The sequence below is a fragment of the Macrotis lagotis genome, chromosome 5 (assembly GCF_037893015.1).
Source record: "Macrotis lagotis isolate mMagLag1 chromosome 5, bilby.v1.9.chrom.fasta, whole genome shotgun sequence".
In the NCBI taxonomy this organism is placed as follows: Eukaryota; Metazoa; Chordata; class Mammalia; order Peramelemorphia; family Peramelidae; genus Macrotis; species Macrotis lagotis.
In genome coordinates, this window is record NC_133662.1 from 75,702,871 (window position 1) to 75,722,222 (window position 19,352).

The 19,352-nt window shown below is 31.4% G+C and overlaps 1 protein-coding gene across 1 annotated transcript in view; it reads left to right on the plus strand.

The window, feature by feature from the left end:
• CYB5R4 (cytochrome b5 reductase 4) overlaps positions 1-19,352 on the plus strand; it is an 84,206-nt gene that overhangs the window by 14,538 nt on the left and 50,316 nt on the right. The window contains exons 3-6 of the mRNA XM_074187091.1: positions 3,031-3,131; positions 5,649-5,733; positions 13,734-13,760; positions 16,021-16,075. Of these exons, the coding sequence (XP_074043192.1) occupies positions 3,031-3,131; positions 5,649-5,733; positions 13,734-13,760; positions 16,021-16,075 (268 nt within the window). The remainder of the gene's footprint in view (positions 1-3,030; positions 3,132-5,648; positions 5,734-13,733; positions 13,761-16,020; positions 16,076-19,352) is intronic.

The window sequence follows — 19,352 nt, forward strand, 5'->3', positions numbered from 1 at the left end:
TATCCCCTATCTCATTTGCCTTCATAACTTTTGAGTAACCCTGATGAAAATATGTTAAGAAAAAAGGTGGGCTTTTGCAAATATTCTATAGTAGTTCATATTATTACAATTACAATTTACCTTAAAGGTATATACACTATAAAGTGATATTGTTTTTTAGAAAATTATTTTTTACTTGGTAGTGTAAAAATACTACTTTAAGGTCTTTTTTTCCCAAAAGATGTATAGATATGTTAAGATTATATGAAATTACTTCATAGATACATTTATAGAGATAACTTTTTACTCCTGGTTATCAAGTGAGTTCTAAAACAGGGGTGCTGAATGCTTGCTAAAAGTGCTTATGGAGGTTCTTTAGTTCTAGCTCTGAATCCATATGTAAAAAGGAGTCCTAGTATGAGTATTTCTTCCCCCTTCATGTAGGAGATGGAGTAGGTATACAGAATAAAACAGATTTTTAGACATGATTATTAGATTCATTTGATTATGTTAACTTTTTACAGGGGAAGGGGTGTGTTGGTGTGTCTGAGTCTGTGTGTGTGTGTCACAGAGAGACACAGAAAGACAGGAAAAGAAGTAGTGTTATTGATGTATTCCAAAAAAGGAGAAGAGTATCATTTGAAGAAAATGTACAAGAAGAGATTAGAAGGGGGTTCAGATAGCAACAGACAAGGGAAACAATTTTGGAACTACTATGTTAAAATAAGCTACATATACATATGAGCTCTGCAGTTTCATAAAGTCTTCTTTTTTCTTCTACTTTGTGTGGAAATATTCTTGTTTGTCTGTTTTTGTCAAGTCCAGAATAAGAAAACAGTTTTTTAAAAATGTAGTTCAAGAGATGTATTACTGTAAAAAGAAGTGTCCTAGACTTGTAGAGAGAATGAGGACAAACAAATAGAAAGCCCTTGTGATTTATTGAAGTTGTCCTTTTGTGGAATTATCTTTCCTAAATTTTCACGTAAGTTTTTAAGTTCCTATGTAATTGAGTATAGTATTTTTTTAAAAAAACAATTTTTTTTTCTCTTCATTGTGCATTTTCCTTTTAAAAATCTTTGGTTTTTGTCACTTTGTTTTACCTTCTCTTTACCATCTTCAATTTTTTTAGTTTTTTTTCCCAAGGCAATGGGGTTAAGTGGCTTGCCCAAGGCCACACAGCTAGGTAATTATTAAATGTCTGAGGCCGGATTTGAACTCAGGTACTCCTGACTCCAGGGCCAGTGCTCTTTCCACTGCATCACCCAGCTGCCCCTTTACCTTCTCTTTAAAAAGAAAACAAAACAAAGAAACATCAAATTAGCTAATGCATCAGTCTTGGTTTTGTTTTCATTTAAAATGTCCTCTTTTGAACTTGCTTGGGAGTATTAATTTGTTCCTTTACTTTTTAAAATTGACTGCTTAGTTTATTAATACTTTGCTTTGTCCTTTGATCTTATTAATTCTGAATATCAAAAATTTGCCTCTAGTAACCTGCTTTAGTTTCATCTATGAATTTTTGGTATGTTCTGGCACAGAATTTTCTTCAAAAATAATTTTTATTGGTTTCAGTTGGTCTCCAAACTGACCATATTAAAGATCTAATCACTAAACTCCATTTAGATCTTCATTTTTTGTTCATATTTCCTTTACTGAGTTAATTTTTTAAATCAAATTTTAGCCTGCAATGAATATATTGAAGACTTCTACTCTTTTATTTTATGTTATTTTTTTAAATGTCTTATCATTGTAAATGTCCTACAGGTCTGCCAAATAAGTATGGTTTCTAAACTATTCACTCATTTCCACAAGCCTATCAAATCCAGTTTTTTTCAACATTTTGTTCATGTCTGTAATTTCGTATTTATCTTTTTGATGTATTTGTGAAATTACAAAAGAAGCAAGTTACTTCTCCTTCCGTATTTTGTTTCCTCATCTGCAGAATGTGGATAACAATAATAGCACTTACTCCACGGGATTTTTTTGATAACTCATTTGAAATAATATTTATAAAATGGCTTTCAAATTGCTGTTGGTTTCATTGTTGTCATCATCCTCATCGTCATTTATTACTGGTAGGGGTTTTTGTATTTCAGTTATTGTTTCTAAGTACTTACTATTATATACTTACAATTCGATATATTCAATATTAATATTATTTCCATATCTGTGGTGTCTTTAAAAATGATGTTTTTTCTCTTTTTTGTGTGTATTTTCAAGATATCTTTTTTGTTTTTACTATGGCTGTGTGTGTGTGTGTGTGTGTGTGTGTGTGTGTGTGTATGAATTAATATAGAGACTTCAAGTAAAAAAAAAAAAACAATTAGTAAGATTGTGCAGTAATTTAGGCAAGAGAGTATGAAGACCTGAAGAAGAGGTTGTATTCAAGAGATATTGTGGAGACAGAAACAGCAAAATTTGGCTACTGACTGGATATATGGAGTAAAGGAAAGTCAAGGATATATGGAGTAAAGGAGTCAAGGATAACACCAAAGTTATAAACTTAAAGTAAGGAACCTGCAAGATGATGGTTGATACCTTTGACAGGAAAAGGGAAGTTTGGAAAAGAAGAGTTTAGAAAAAAAAACTACTGTGTTCAGTTTTGGCCATGTTGAGTTTATATCCAATTTGAAATGTCCAATAGAAACTGGATATAGTACAACATTTCAGGGGAGATACTGAACTGGAACTGTAGATAAGGGAGTCATCTACATAGAGGTAACAGTTAAAATCATGAAAGCCATGAAGTCACAGGGTAAGAATGTAAAGAGAAGAGGGCTTAAAACAGAACTTTACTAGCATAGTAAAGATGGCAGAAGGTAAAGAATGAATAGCAATATATTGTATTGCTATTTGTTCCTTTCTCTTTCAAATCTTGGTAGTCAGTATATTTATTAGAAAATTAAACATTGGCATTTTTCATTAAATACCCTTTTGAAGTTAGCAAGATTATAAATTCCAGGGTTTTTTTTTAAATGAGCGTTTCAGAATACTTTATTTTGTTAACTTAAAAAGTAGTTTATGTATATATGATTTATCTTTGTGTTACTGCAGGACTTGTTTATAATGTTAGTCCATATATGGAATATCACCCAGGTGGGGAGGACGAACTGATGCGAGCTGCAGGCTCAGATGGTACAGACCTTTTTGATCAGGTAAGATGCCAGAAGTAATGAAATATTGTTATTAAAAACAACTTTTAAATTTGGAGTCAGTGAGGCTTGGATGCTTTGTAGAAAATTTAAATGTGTTTTTGAGAGAAATACAATTCTGTCTGTAAACTTCAAAAAATAATTAAAATATTCTTTCATAAACTATTTCTATCAGTTCTACATAGAGAGAAGAGGAAAACCTTGGGAGAGACATTTGCACTAAAAATAAATCAGACTATTTTAAGGTCTGAGATTAGTTAATTGCCAGCATGGTGAAATGGCTTTTTGAAAATGATTCCCTATGATCCTTTCTAGCATCAAATTCTATAGGCTAGTTCTTAGAGGAAAATATATTTCTTATGGAAAGCTACTTTTCTCAAATTTTACTTTACATAGTCTTGTGATAGTAGTGATTTATTTTTGTTCCAGTAGTTTCTTGTTCTCAAGAGAGATAGTTTGAGTTAATCAAAGGCTATTGAAGCTTTTTTTTAAGTTTAATTTTATCTGCTTTTCTTCCATTATTTTCTTTTGCTATTATAATTAGAATTTATTTTTTGCTTGTTCCTTTGGGACCAGTCAACCAGATAAAACCTGGCTTTTATTTAGTCAAACGATACCTAATTACTCTTTTGATAATGGCTAATCTTTAGTGACATCTTTCTTTGACTATTTTTTAAGAAAGACATTTAAATTTAGAGAAGTCTTTATTTACTTGTGGGTAGCAAATTTTCTGGTTTTACCCTTTTTTATTTTTTTAGTTTATCATTTATTTAGATAATTGAGACAATTTTTCATTTAGAAATTTCATTATAACTAAAGGATGTTGTTCATTGACTGGCTAGAAGGACCCCTTTTGATCTTCAACAAATTGTGGGACTGGGAATTATTAATATCCTTCTCAGACTGGAGAGCAGCTGCACATTAATCTTGATACCATTCTCTTGAGGGAAACTCTTATGGGCTTATTAGGAATGTTTCCAGGTGGCATTTGACTTGTTGATAGCTAGAGATGCAAACTGAGTAGGAGCCTTTGGGAAACATTTCTGAGAATGTGAAAGATATGTATGTATGGTTTATATTGTTTCTATATCTATGAGTCTCTTACCATTCACTTTCAAGATATATAGCTCATTCTCTCCATAGGCAGAATGTTGCAAAATGATCTAAAACTGCCAGAGCACAACAAAAGAATCATATACCTTAACTTTACAAGATGTAACCCTACTAGCTAGAGGATACTGTTTTTTGCAATAGCCTCTAACCTTAGCAATTGAAATTGCATCTTCATTTGACAGACTCTTTTCTACTTGACTGTTTAAATTACTTATCAGTTTATTCACCATAGGAGTAAATAACTCTATGTTCTTAATACCTTTATGAAGCTCTTTGCTTCTTTAAAGCATTTCAGTGTTTTAAGATAGTGAGAATGTTATAAGCAACTCTTTTGGACTTGAACAATGTTATTCAGTTTGCTGTTAGTCAAAAAATAGGTTGCTATGCAACTCTCTTTAAGAGAACTAGAGGCCAATCCATAGGAAAAAAAACAAACCAAAATCAAGGCAAAAACAAAACTCACAGGAAGGTTATTAACTTAATATACCAATTAGGTAACTCAGAGCAGAATATTTTGATAGTGTGGTAAATTAACTGTTGTAAAAATAGGATAATTTATTTTAAATGTTGCATGAAGTCAAGTAGCTTCTTTGTTGTTATCTATTCTCCAGATTTCAAGGGATCTAAAAGTCTGCTTATTTTGTTTTTTATTCTTATTTAAATGCCACCTGAATACCATTCTCAACACCATGATTATTTAATGAAATTATGCTCTTGAACCTCTAATTTTCCATCTTAGAATTATGAATTTTTAATTTTATCTTACAAAGGATTATGTCCTATTTTATCATCATGATGTTTAAAATAAATAAATGAATGCCAGTTATACATGAATTTATTAGAATTTTATTGGAGAATAGTCCTTGAGAAAACTAGTTAAAAGGTATTTTATTAAATTTCATAAATCTTCATTTCACTTTTCTCTAGTAAAGGGAATTTTAATTTACTAATCAGTTTTATTTTCAAAAAAAGCCTTATTTTAATTTTAGGAAATAATTTTCTTAGTTTTCCTGTTTTATTGGTGAAATCATATCCATATTAAATTTGCTTTCCCCTTCTACATTGCCAGGATTCATTTATGGAGAATTGTAAAGTAGTTGGACTTGATTTTTTAAAAAAATCTACAATTCAAAAAACCAAGTTGATATACTTGGCTGCTTTAAGATTTTCATTATACATAAAAATATTATTTTAAAGAAAATGCTATCCTAGATAAATATTATTTTCAAGTGATAATTTTTTTTCTCTTTCCCCAACTCTCATCTCTCCATTTGTTCTCTTTGATAGAACCAGCATTTAAATTATTTGGTGTAAATTCTTAGTTGCTTGAATATATTAGATGCTACTCTCTTTTAAAATGAGGTCTTATAAGTATGTTTTGTTTGTAATGATCCTCTCCTTTTTCAGGTACATCGTTGGGTCAATTATGAATCTATGTTGAAAGAATGTCTTGTTGGCAGAATGGCTGTCAAGCCTGTTGCTGTTGCTAAAGGTATGGTGTATTAAATGTACTTTGAAGTTTCGGAATTGGAGTGCCACACAGAAAATCTTTATTTTGCTTTCCCTTTTACTACCAAAGTAGCAGTTATATGTTTTTTTCTTACTTTTGCTTACTTTGTAAGTAAACATCTGAATGTTTCTCTTAAACTTGTATTTTTATATTTTGACCTCTTCCAGAGGGAAAGCTCATTGTTGAGATTTGTAATATTAGTATGTAGAAGCAAGGTTCATTGTACTTCTTTAGCCATTGCTTTATTTTTAGTGTTCGTTTTTCATATTTACATCCAATAAATGCTTACTGTTGTAGAGAAATCTAGAAATGGGGACAGATCAGTCAGTAAGAGACAGTTTAAATGAGACACAAATAAGTAATTCTAAAACTCACCACTCTATTAATTATGAAACCATAGAATCAGAGCAAAACAGTATTATGTTGTTTTTATTGTATGTTTTTTGGTGGAGTAATAATTTCTTTTTCCTAATATTATGGTAGTGATGTTCATTGTCATTTTTAACTATCTGTTTGGAACTTAGATCAGAAAGTTTCATTCTTTCTTTCTCTATTTGGTGTGTAGATAAAAAACTCTTGAATATTCCCTCTCCAGCAACCCCATACTTTACAGAACTATTTGTTTCTCTTTCTCACGTGTGAGGGATGTACAAAGGTGGGTGGGGAAACTGATGTGAAAAAAGGTGACATGACATCCCCACCTCCCTTAAACCTTCATTTCATTTGGTTGAAGGCATAGAGGAATATTTATTCCAGTGGCAATTTTTCTTCTTCAAATAAGACTTGAAAGTACAATTAGAATGATTTTTTTAATGAGTTCTAAAAAAGCCCTTGACCTTGGTTCTTTTATGGAATGGAAGTAGGAGACTCTTTTGTTGTGCTTATCTTTATTCTTTTTTTTTTTTTTTTTTGCAAGGTAATGGGGTTAAGTGGCTTGCCCAAGGCCACACAGCTAGGTAATTATTAAGTGTTTGAGGCCAGATTTGAATTCTGCTACTCCTGACTCCAGGGCCAGTGCTCTATTCACTATGCCACCTAGCTGCCCCTTATCTTTATTCTTAATAATGACTACTTCATTAAATTCTTTGCTTAAATGCAAGTCTTGATTCTACATATTGTATAAAATATGTTCCATAATATAACTCTGGATGAATAAAAGAAGAAAAGCTTGTTTTTATTCACTGCCACTGATTTCTTATGCTGCTGATTGTGATTTTGTGAAAAGGTAGCTTTAACCTTTTTTGTGCCTCATTTTTTCCTGATTATAGTATTATTTGTTCTCTCTATATACTTCAGAGATCTCAAGATGTTAGTTCTTTAGAAAAAATTGTGATCTATTAAAGCTTCCATATGTCTCTGATTATCTCATAGTCTTCCAACCAATCTAAGTTATACAACTTGTTCCCCCAGCTTTTGTTTTTATTTTTATTTCAAGGAATAGTATGAGGAAATACTGATACAGGAGAAATAACTGTGAAAACAGTATCCCTCTCACTCTCAATCCCAAGATCCTAAGGGAGTTATTTTTTTTATTTAATTCTAGAAATGGAGACAGAATCATCCTGCTTTTTTATCACCCAGTATTATGGCTTGTTATTAATGAAAGCTCAATTTCAGATGTGAAATATTTAGTACACAGCACATGATTTATATAATTTTTTGTTTATTTGTATTCTTAGGAATAGGGACTTCTGAAGTAAACATACACTTTAATTACTTATTTTAGATTAACTGAAAAAATCTGATGACATTAGAATAATGTTAAATTTCTTGAAACCAATGGTATTTGGTGTTTTAATATTTAATTCTAACTTCTATTGTAAATATTTTTTAAAATTATAGTAATAAGAATCTAACCTTAGGACTTCATAGATCATTTTGAAAATTTATTGTAGGTTAAAACTTAGCAGTGCTTGAGATTTGAAATAATTTTAAAGGTTTTAAATGTGTCATAGACATGTTTGTATGAACACACATGTGTTTTATATATATGCATACTTGAATCTGCATACACATACATACATATTCCAGTTCTTTGAGGTCTATTTGGAACTCAAAGTTCTATATGGATTCTTTCCCTAGATTTCTATGTGATTCTTCTACCTTTGTATTTATCTTCCATACTACCAAAATGCATTCCCTGGATGGAAGTTGCCAACCTTAAGAAAATGTCTTGTTTGCAGAGACTTTTCTGGTCTGTACCCTTTTCTAAGATAGAAACTTGAGTAAAAGTGAATCCTGATTGACTTGAGAATTGCAAGTTTTCTCTCCTACTATGTTTTAAATATTGTTTTTGTATACTCTGTGAATATTTCACTTCAGTGCTTCAATGTGTTAATTGGTTCCCATTTGCCTCCAACTATGTATGTATGTACATGAGGGTAGGAAATGTCTTTTACTTCTTTTTTTACACTCTCAGCACTTAGCATATAGTAAGATAAAAATTCCTGAGCTTAGTGTTGACCCACTTTTCTAGCCTCAATTTGATATTATTCCCCTTTACAAATCCAATCATATTGAACCCCCTTTACTAATCCAGTCATTTTGATTATTCATGAAGAAATTGAGGTAATAAGTTTCTAACTGCACTCATTTTAATTACATGATAAGGATTCAGCATAAAAACTACGTGTAGCATCCAATTGAAAGGTAATGATGTTCATTATGGCATACTGAAAAAATAATTGGATCAGTCAGGAAGATGGGGTTTACCCTCATTATCCATCAGAAATCCTATACTATTTATGATTTTTAATATATCACTGAAATTCAATGCTTATCAGATACTTGTATAAAAAAGACTGAGAGGGATATTAAAAGTTTGACTTACAGAATTGACTTTTAAAAAGATTCTTTCACAATCGTAATGGATTAAAAATCTAATAAATATTGGTAAATGTATAATTTATGCAAACTCAAAATAAGAAGGGGGAAAAAAAGGTGATAGTTTTATTGAACTTCAGTAACAGAATTATAGGGTCCAGAATGAAAAGGGGAATAGACCTCTTCCTTGGTCAGCCTGATCTACAATCTTGTGAAGAAAAGGGGCTTAAACTCTTTTTACTTGGTGTCAACAGAAGTAGGAATAGTGGATCAAAGTTGGGAGAAGCAAATTTTGAATCAGTATAAGAAAGAACTTCCTGACAAAGAAACTTGTTCAGAAGAAGAATGGACTGTCTGATGTGGTACCACCACTACAGAATTTGCAGGTTCTGATATAGTAATAACATTACAGTTCTGCTTAAGAATGGCTCAACTTTCAGCATCTTTTCTGGCTTTGTGAGTATATAGATAGAGGTACTGATGAAATAACAGTTCGAAATACATACACATACAGTTTTATGTGACTGACTTAAATTCTTGGAAAGTCTACTTCCTGGCACCACCACTTGTTAGCTGCCTCTAGCCCTGACTGAAGACCACCTTTTTTAAGAGACCTTTCCAGTACTGTCCACTCTAGTACTTTGGATCTCTTTTATCTATGTTGGAGAATTCTGTATGTACTCCCAGCCCTTAGCATAGTTCCAGGTACATTGCAGATGCTTAATAAATTTTGATGGATTAATTGAGCTCTCTCTTAATTAGGATGTAAGCTCTTTGAAAGCAAAGGCTATTTTTACTTTTTATTTGTATCTCCATTGTTTAGCATTGTATCTGGCATGTTGAAAAATTTAACATATTCTTGTTGATTAACAGAAAACTCCACGGTAACACTAGTTACAGAAGTAATCTGGAATAATTTTAGAAAGCCAATGGAAGATTAATTTCTAGTTGTTCTTTTAAAAAAATTTCAGCCAAATGAATATTCAGCAACTTTTTACAGTCACATAAATACACAGCTACAACCAAGAAATAATTATCACATGATGTAATTTTCTTCCCCAAAAAACAAATTGTATACAATGTTTTTTTTTTCAGTTTATGTGACTTTTTTAGATAGGTTCAAAATACTTTGCATAAAAAATGTGATCCTCAGGCATATTGACTATATTATACCCTGAAAGTCAATTTAATCTGCTTGTGCTATTCTTTAGTCATGGGTTACTTTTAAATAAAAGTAAATGATCATGTTCATAACTACAACAGCAAAGACAGAATTTCTGATCCAGGCTAGATGAGGGTAACTAAGCTGAAACAGCAGGAATCACACATCCAATTGATGGTTAATGACTGAAAATTGCTTTGAAGCTTAATATTAGAGTTTTTTAGATCATGATGCTTTTCCTGACATTCCTAGAACAAATCTTTTTATATTAACTTTTTGTGTCTGCACTTGTAAGCGATTTTGTTAATGTTAAAAGCATTTTATAGTAAATTGTTTTCGTTCTTCTTTTTGAGTTGCTTTAAACAGTTAAACTAGTTCATGGAAACCTTAAGTTCATAATTGTCCAAGACCAAGCTAATCAACCATCCTACCCATTAAGGAAGTGATCCTCTGTCTGACTTCATTACTTCCCCTAGTCTCCCATCATTGAACATCTTGCTTCTCTTTGATTTTTTTCCCCTTGTCTCAAATATCCATTCAGCTCCCCAAAACTATTGACTTTTCCTACTTAAAAATTCTCATTATTGTTCTTTTTTAAAAATCCTTACCTGGTATATAAACCCTCCAGTCTGGATTGGGAAAGAATTTCCTCATCCAGGAGTTTCTTTGCCATTGAAATTACAGATCCAAGCCCCATCACTAATTATCTGTGTAATAATTGTATGCCCAATGGTGTATTGATGGGAATTTATTGAGAGTTGCACTGTATGGAGAGGTTGTAATCTGCCCCACTGAGAGAAATATTGACAATATAGAGATTGCAAATCCATTAAGGGATTGATCAAATCCCTTACTTTCTCTGGCCTTCTATTTTTCCATCTGTAAGATGAGTGAGTTAGCTAAGACAACCACTATGTCTCTAACAACTCTAAGTCATGACCCTAAAAGATGGTGACCCTCCTGTACCCCCAATAGTTCCTATAGAGCACAGTGTCTACTTTGTCTGACATTAAAGGTCCTTTGAACTCTTGCTTTGTATCCTGACCTCATACTACTCCCTTCTGTATATTTTTCATCCAAGCCAAACTGGGACATATTCTATGGTTCACTATCCATCCTTATATTTTTTGCTTCCTAGAAATCCTTTTGCTGTAACACTCTACCCTCCCAAGTATTATTATTTGTAAATTATAGCCCAATTTCCCTTTGTAGTGTCCGTTCACTTTTTATATCTAATATAGCATTTTGATTATGTACTTTATAAGAATGTGCTATATTATATACTTAGTATGATATATTAATGTCCTTAATACGATATGTGATTAAATACCATTGTTATATGTGTTATGCACTCCCCCCAACTCCCACTAGATTGTAAACCCCAAGAGAGTAGGGAACTTATTTGAACTTTATCTTTTATTAAGCATTTTGCACAGTACTTCATTGAATTAGATTACTGCTGTTTGAGCAATGAGTCAGTTTTCTCTTTTGTACTTGAATCAATAATAATAGTTCACATTTTCATAATGTTTTTAAGGTACTAATCATGATTTATAGTCTATGATTTTTTTATTGATGATTATGATGTTTGTCCTTTGTTCTCAAAGAAGACCATGACTTCAGGGGTGTGATGCCATGACAAACATGTGAATTGGATTTGAGTTGAGGGGGTGCTGTGCTAATTCACCAGCCTCACTTTCTCCTCCAGAGTCATCTGGGTCCAGGGGCCAGAGATAAATCAGAAAAACTGGAGATGGCCCTGGATGCAAGGCAGTCAGGGTTAAGTGACTTGCCCAAGATCTCACAGCTAGTAAGTGTCAAGTATTGCTCTATCCACTGTGCCACTCAGCTGCCCTCAACTATAGTCTATAGTGACAATCACCAATTTGTAATTTGCTAAGTTAAATGTTAAGCATAGATAGATTTGCACTAAAGTTTTATTTGAATTTAGGATTATATTTTACTTAGAATTAGAACAATTGATCAATATAGATAGCAAGGTAGAAAGAGTTCTGATCTTGGAATAAGGAAGAATTGAGGTTGAATCCTGTTTCATATACTTTACTAGTTATATGAATATGAGCAAGTCAGCCTCCCTCAACCTTAGATTTCTCTTCTGTAAAATGTGGATAATAGCACAATAGGGCTCTTTTGAGGATCAACTAAGATGATAGATGTAAAGAGCTTTGTAAACTTTTTCAATGCCTTGTAAATATTAGGTATTGTTATTGTTGTTATTTTTTTAGTTGGAAGTGTTTTAAGATCCCTTAATTTTACCAGTGAAGAAATTAGCCTATATAACTGTTGTTACGTGATCTATAGAATTTCTTCCCAAATACAGAACATAATGGAGCATAGTTTGCTTTCATAAAATTTTATTTAATAATTATGCATATTAGGATTCAATAAAATGTTTCTAATAATTCAGAGGAAGAATCAAAGTAGCATTGTTTTCTCTAATATCTTTGAACTACTTCAGATTGATCAAGGACTATTAGTTTATCATGATCATGTTACATCTCTTTTGTTTGCTGTATTTTGTTTTTATATTGCAAATGTGTACAGATTTCTCTCCCTTTTTGAGAAGTCTCTTGTATCAAAGTAAAAAAAGATCTGAAATTACATATAGTATTTCATGCAGTAGTAAACCCACTTCCTTATTTAAAAAGAACAAAAATTAACAACAGAAATCTATTTTATTTCCCTTCTAGTCACCCAATTAAAAAAACAAACAAAAAGTTTCTTGTAACAAATATACATAATCAGACAAAGGAAATTTCTTTACTGTGTATGTTTATGTATGTGTATATTTGTATGAATGTCTTATTCTGCATTGTCAATTCATTACCTCTCTGCTATAAGAAATGTTTTATAAGTCCTCTGAAATCATGAATAGTTTTAGTATTTATCACAGTTCTTACAGCTTTCAAAGTTTTGGTTTCTTTTTTATTTTTAGTTCTTAAATAAATTGTTTTTTCTGGTTCTGCTCATTTCATTCTTCATCAATTGATAAAAGTCTTCAAAATTTATTCAGTTTTATAATATTGATGCTAGAGTATAAAGTTTTAGTTCTTACTTCATTCAGTATCAGTTCATATAAATCATTCCATGATCTTTTTGAAATTATACAGTTCCTTATTTCTTACAGCACAATATTATTTCATCATGTAGCTTATTCACCCATTCTTTATTATTACAATTGTTCGAACACATTCTTTTAGTTTCCAATTTATTCTTATCATACAGATTTTTAAAAATATTTTTGTTTGTGTTCTTTTCTTATTTCTACATATGCTGCCAAAGTGAACATTTCCTTTATCTCTTTTGGGTTTGGAGTTAGCAGTGCTATAGCTGGGTCAAAGGGCATGCATTCTTTAATAATTTTTTTGTGTACAATTCCAGTTTTCATTCCAGAATGGTTGTACACATTCATTACTAGCAACACATAGATGTTTATGTTTTCTCATAGCCTCCTCAAGCTTTCCTTTTTAAATCTTCTTTGCTACTGTGATGAGTATGAGATGAAGCCTCAGAATTATTTTAATTTACCTTTCTCCATTAGCAATTTTTTATATGGATAGGTTAGGTTTTTATAAACAGTTTGGAAGAATGTGTGGTGCCATGGACGAGAGTGTCAGATTTGAAATCAGTTTCGTTACTTACTATCTTTGTGATTCTGATCAAGTCAAGAGTTCTCTTAGACTTAGTTTTCCCATATGCAGATGAGAATATTAGACATATGACCTTTGTAGTCTGTTCTTTAAATCTTTAATACTGGTGAGCCTATGTTAAAAGAAGCCCTGAATTGTTAGATCAGTGTTTGATGCTTAGTTAATTGTTGAGTAGAATGATATTCTTTTTCAACCTGACTTACTTTAATTCTTATAAATTTGCTTTGATTCAGATTTGGTTTTAAAGCATGTCCATACAAAATCTGATTTCCTTTTCTGTTTTCATGTATTTTGATAAAAATTTTATCTTTTGTATTTCCTTGTAGAGAATCATGCGAAGAAACTTTTAAATGGTAAGTCTTTACAAAGAGGATCACGCAAGATGATATTTCTTTGAATTTCTTCAGAATCAAGTTTGTCTTCTAGATATTTTAGTCATTTTTTTATATTAATGGCATCTAAATGCACTTTTTAAAACTAGGAATCTTAGAATTGTAGGCTTTACTGGACAAATGACAAAAACTCTGGCCCACCCTTTCATAATACTGCCACCACCTAATGTGTATTTGAATGAATGCCATTGACTTCGTAGTATTTCACAGTGTTCATTTGCTTCTTTCTCCCTTATGCTGGACTATATAATTATTTCAATAGTATCTTTTGTAATGATCTGTTTCTGGTGTGTGTTGTGCCTTTCTAAATTTGAAGACATGTCTCCTTTCTCAATAAAGTAGAAGTTGAATAATATCACCCTTTTCTTATCTTTCAACGTTGGACCACCTTCCCTTCACTGGACTTTTATATGTTCACTTTGTTTTTTATTTTTCCTACTCTGACCTTAAAAGAGATGTATTCATTGTCTTTGGCAGTTTTCTCATGCCTCAGTTAACTCCTTAACTTTTCTAACATTATTCTTACATAGGATCATAGATTTAGAGTTGGTAGAGATCCCAGAGTTATCTAACCTAGCTCCTTTTTTTTATAAATAAGGAAACTGAGGCTCAGAGAGATTAATTAATTTGCTCAAGTTCATGCAGAAAACCAGGGTTTGAATACAAAACATTTTACTTCAGACTTTTTCCTGTCATGCCTGCTATTCATCTTTTCCTAAAATAATAGGTTCATAGTTTTTGAAGAGGAAAATGTTTATTAATTTGGGATTCAAAAATAGTTCACAATCAAAAAAATTATCTTCTCTTTATAACTATTATATTTTTATTTTATAGCGAATATTCTTTTGTTCTTTTAAGGGTACAATTCTGCTAATATAAGGATTATATGTTGTGGTCAATATGCTACCTTTTCTGAAATTTGTGTAAGTTGCCTTGGACTTAGGGACCTCATGCATTTGCTAACAACCATAAATAGTTATTTGATCTAGCAGTAACAAACTCCCAGGATGTTCTTGTTAAAATCTTATTTCTAAATTTAGTCTTACTAATAAAGATTTTCATATGCATATAAAATTGCTTATGTCTTACTAATTTCAATTTCTCTATATCTAAGAGGGAAAGGATACAAGAGAGAAAATAATGGTATGCCAATATTCTAAAAATGTTATTTGAAATGCCACACTGGCTGATTAATAAAAATATATATTTTTTGTTAATCACTAGGAACGTCTGTAATGAGAATCTTGTATGAAACAAGCTGGGAAAAAAATTAAAAAAAAAACTTTACTATTGGAAATAGATCAGAAATAGTATAGTTCAATGAGTTCCATGGTAATTTTTTGAAGTGATCTAAAATGTCACCAAAAAGTGAGTCTTTTTAAGGCATATTTTCCATTTCAAGTTTGAGTCTTTATTAGTACATGAACATTTAAACTAGAGTTATTACAAACTCATCATAAGTTTTTATATATATGTAAATCATGCCAAATGAGTGAAGGTGGCCCATAGACTGTGGAATTTTAAAATCACTATCACAAAATTGAAAAATAAGTGAATATTGGAAATATCAGTATGATATAGAGTGCAAAAAAAAAAGTCCGAACATATCCAAACTGATGAGTTTGAAGATCCATGGAGAAGATAATTTTAGGCAATGATGCATTTTTATTCCTGATTCTTGCATGTTTTAGAGGTTTTAGAATCTTAAAATAGTAATACCTCTGACATGGATTGAATGTTTTTGAAATTCTAACAATGGAACTTTTTTTGTCATTTTAGAAGTAATTGGTTTTAATTATTGTAATTCCCATTTGAATAAATACTTTAGGATTATTTTGCTAGTGCTGTTACTTATTTCACTAGTTCAGATCACAGAGACCTTCTGTAAATTGTCTTCATTATCTGCTAAAGCAGGAAAAAAATCACTTTGCCTGTATCCTGGTATTGAGCCTTTCCAGACTGGGCTGAAGTCATGTACAAAAGTTCATTTCTGGGCCTCTTCTCAAAACTTGATAGAACATGCCAGAAATTGTGTATTACTGATCCAACTTTAAAGAATCTAGAATTCCCAGGCTACATTTGTGCACTTAAAGTGCACATTCCTCACAAGGATCTTCAGCTTTTAAAAATGTATTCTGTGTAATTTCACATATTTTAAATTTACTGTAGTATAATATGTTGGTGAAATTTCTATTTCTTAAAAAGATTTCTCTTTTTGTAGGTATACTTCTCAAAAGCAGAGTACCAGATTTACCTGCCAAAGAAATTCCACCAAGGTATGTATTGGTTTTTGTATTTTGTAGTAATATAAATATGAGTTTATTTTAAACATTTAAATATGAGATGGGTTTAGGATTTATTATTTCTGATATAAAATTTTTAAAAATAATTTATCTACACACTAATGTATTAAAATACATCTCACTTATTACTTTCATACAATAAATATATACAATGTCCTCTTTTTATGTTATGGGAGAATGAGATATTCCTTAAAGTGAATATTCCAAATACATTAAAATTTTTCTTTTAAGTGATGAAACTTACTTTTTTATTTTTGATGGAAATCTTTCTAAGATGTGTTTCACCGCACACTTCCATTTCTTATTAAACAATATGTTGAGCAAAAATTAATTTTTTCATAATTTTGAATCCATTCTCTGTAATCTTCCTTTTTTTTATTCTCACTTTTTTCTTTTAGTTTTTTTTTTTTGCAAGGCAAATGGGGTTAAATGGCTTGCCCAAGGCCACACAGCTAGATAATTATTAAGTGTCTGAAGCCGAATTTGAACTCGGGTACTCCTGACTCCAGGGCTGGTGCTCTGTCCGCTGCGCCACCTAGCTGCCCCTTATTCTCACTTCTAATAGCCTTTTTTCTGATGCTTGTAGAATGATCAACTCTGAGTTTAAAAGTCTCCTTTTTGATCCTGGGGAGAGAGGAGATGCATTTAAACCCCCTTTCTGTATGATAGTTCATTTCATTCTTCATTTAATTGAAGACTGCTATTATGAACTTCTTCTACAACCTGAATCCTTTTATTTTTTAGGGCTGGTAACTCACTTTTACCAAGTGCTATACTTAGAGTTGTTTTTAACTCAAGTACAGGATTCCTATTAAATTGTATCTTATTAGAGTTGGCTAAGTGTATGTAGTCTGTCAAATTTTTTTTTATATAACGCTTATGTTATTAGCTGATTGTTTTCTTCTTCATGTCATCTACCACTTGGATAAGTCTTATGAATGGGACTAAAAATTGTGTCACTCCACTAGAGATTGTCCTCCAGGATCACACCATTCTATTAATCACTACTTTCTGGATCTGGTCAGTCATTCAGCCAATTATAGAACCACCTAAATTATGTTGTCCATAAGAATATCACAAGAAACTTTTGTTAAATGCCTGGCAGAAAACCTGTATATCATGGCCGAGTAATTTTGTCTCTTTCAGCCTAAGTGTTACTATATTACTAAAATAACAATATAAATACTTGCTCTACTCACCTCACAGAATTGTTATGAGGAAAACACCTTTTAAAGCATAAAGTAAATATCAGCCAGTAGTGATAGTGGTGGTGATTCTATCATTCAGGTTTTTCAGACAGGTTTTAGTGTTTTTCTTGGGGTAAGACGAAGGCTGAATGAAAGTCTCCCCAATCTCTAATTTCACTGATATAGGGAATTCCTGGTGAGGAAATTTCTTCTATCTCTGCAGATTAGCTTTGATTATACCACTTAATGGTCTTAGAGTTGTCTCAAATGACTTACTCAGAAGCACATAGGTAGTATGTTTTGGAAGAAAACTTGAACCCAAGTCTTCTTGATTGAAGATTGTCTCTTATCAGCCATACCATCTTTCCTCTCACTAGTCTAGTTACTTTGTCAAAAAAAGAGAGAGATTAGTCTTGCATTGAATTAATTTTCTGTTGTCATATCACAGTCATTTTAGTCCCATGTAACCTCACTAAATCCTTCATTGTTCATACCAAAGAAAAACAAATAAGCAAAAGTATCCTCTATATTGATCATATCTGACAAATTGTATAGTATTCAGTTTTCAAAATCTCTCCCTCATTGCACAAGGGAGAAGTTGTGTTTTATTATCTTTTGTAGTACTTTTGTAGGTTTTTCAGTTGCTCAGAATTTAACTTTTTTTAATGATCTTTTCATTTTCATTTTTATAGTCATTGTATTTTTCTCTTTTGGTTCTTATTTTATTCTGCATCAGTTCATATAAACCTCCTGTTTCTCTGAATTCCTCATCTTCATTTTCTCTTACTATGCAGTCACTTTTTAGCCATTTTCAAATCAGTAGGCATCTAACTTTCTTTATACCTTTTTACAATATTGAAGGTGCTGCTGTAAATATTTTGTTACATATTATTGACATATTTTCTCTTTGGTCTCTAATGGGGTTATATGCCCAGAATTTGTATGACTAAGTTTTTAGTGACCTTATTCTGTCTCAATAAGTATACAATTTGCTTTTCCAAGTGTGCACAAAATGTTTTATTTATAATACATTTTAGATTTTTATCTAGTCATTGAAAGGAAGCTCTTTACCTATCTATAGTTAAAAATCTTTCTTCCCTCTTTGAAAATTGAGGCATCATTTTCCTGTCTCCTAACCTATAATACCTGTATTTCTATGATTCTTTAAAGATCAACTGTTAATATGTATTTTTTCAGAACCTAATTATTCAAACTTATTAGGATACCTAGATACTTTCTTAATATTCTGTAACAAACCCTTAGTTTTAATTTCTTAACTTTCTTGTTCTCCGTATCCCATTTTGATAGTTTTTTTCTTGCAAAAGAAAACAGAATTTAAAAAGGAGTTTGAGAATGTCTATCTTGATTCCTTAATCATTTGTCTATAAAAATATCCTTTTTTGTTACCCTTAGCATTTAGCATAAACCTAAGGTTGTTTTAGCTTTTAATAGCCTTGATAATTTTACAGTTCTCTCTTTTGCATTCATTCTCTGTTCTATGTCTCTGGTTCCATCTTTTGTATGGTCAATCAGTAAATTTTTTATTCAGACATTTTGTAGCTAGTGCTTTCTTTTCTTTCTTAACATTTTTATTTATTTATTTATTTATTTATTTATTTATTTATTTATTTATTTATTTATTTTAGTTATTGGAACTCAATTCCCTTGTAAAAATGGATAGGTTGTTAAAGCCTATCATCTCTGCTTTTCAGCTCTTTAAATTCAACTTTGCCAAAGTCTAGGACATATGCAGAAATATGCATCATGCTCTCCTCTTAACCTGTTAAGAGTTCTGAGGTGTCTGGTACAAGATTGTCACACTGTACATAATAAACACATTTTTCTTGAATGCATGTTGAATTGCGTTTTTTTTTTTTTGTTTGTTTTTTTGCAAGGCAATGGGGTTAAGTGACCAAGGCCACACAGCTAGGTAATTATTAAGTGTCTGAGGCCAGATTTGAGCTCAGGTACTCCTGACAACAGGGCCGGTGCTCTATCCACTGTGCCACCTAGACACCCCCTTGCATGTTGAATTGTTGAAAGTGTGCAATCATTTCCTCTTA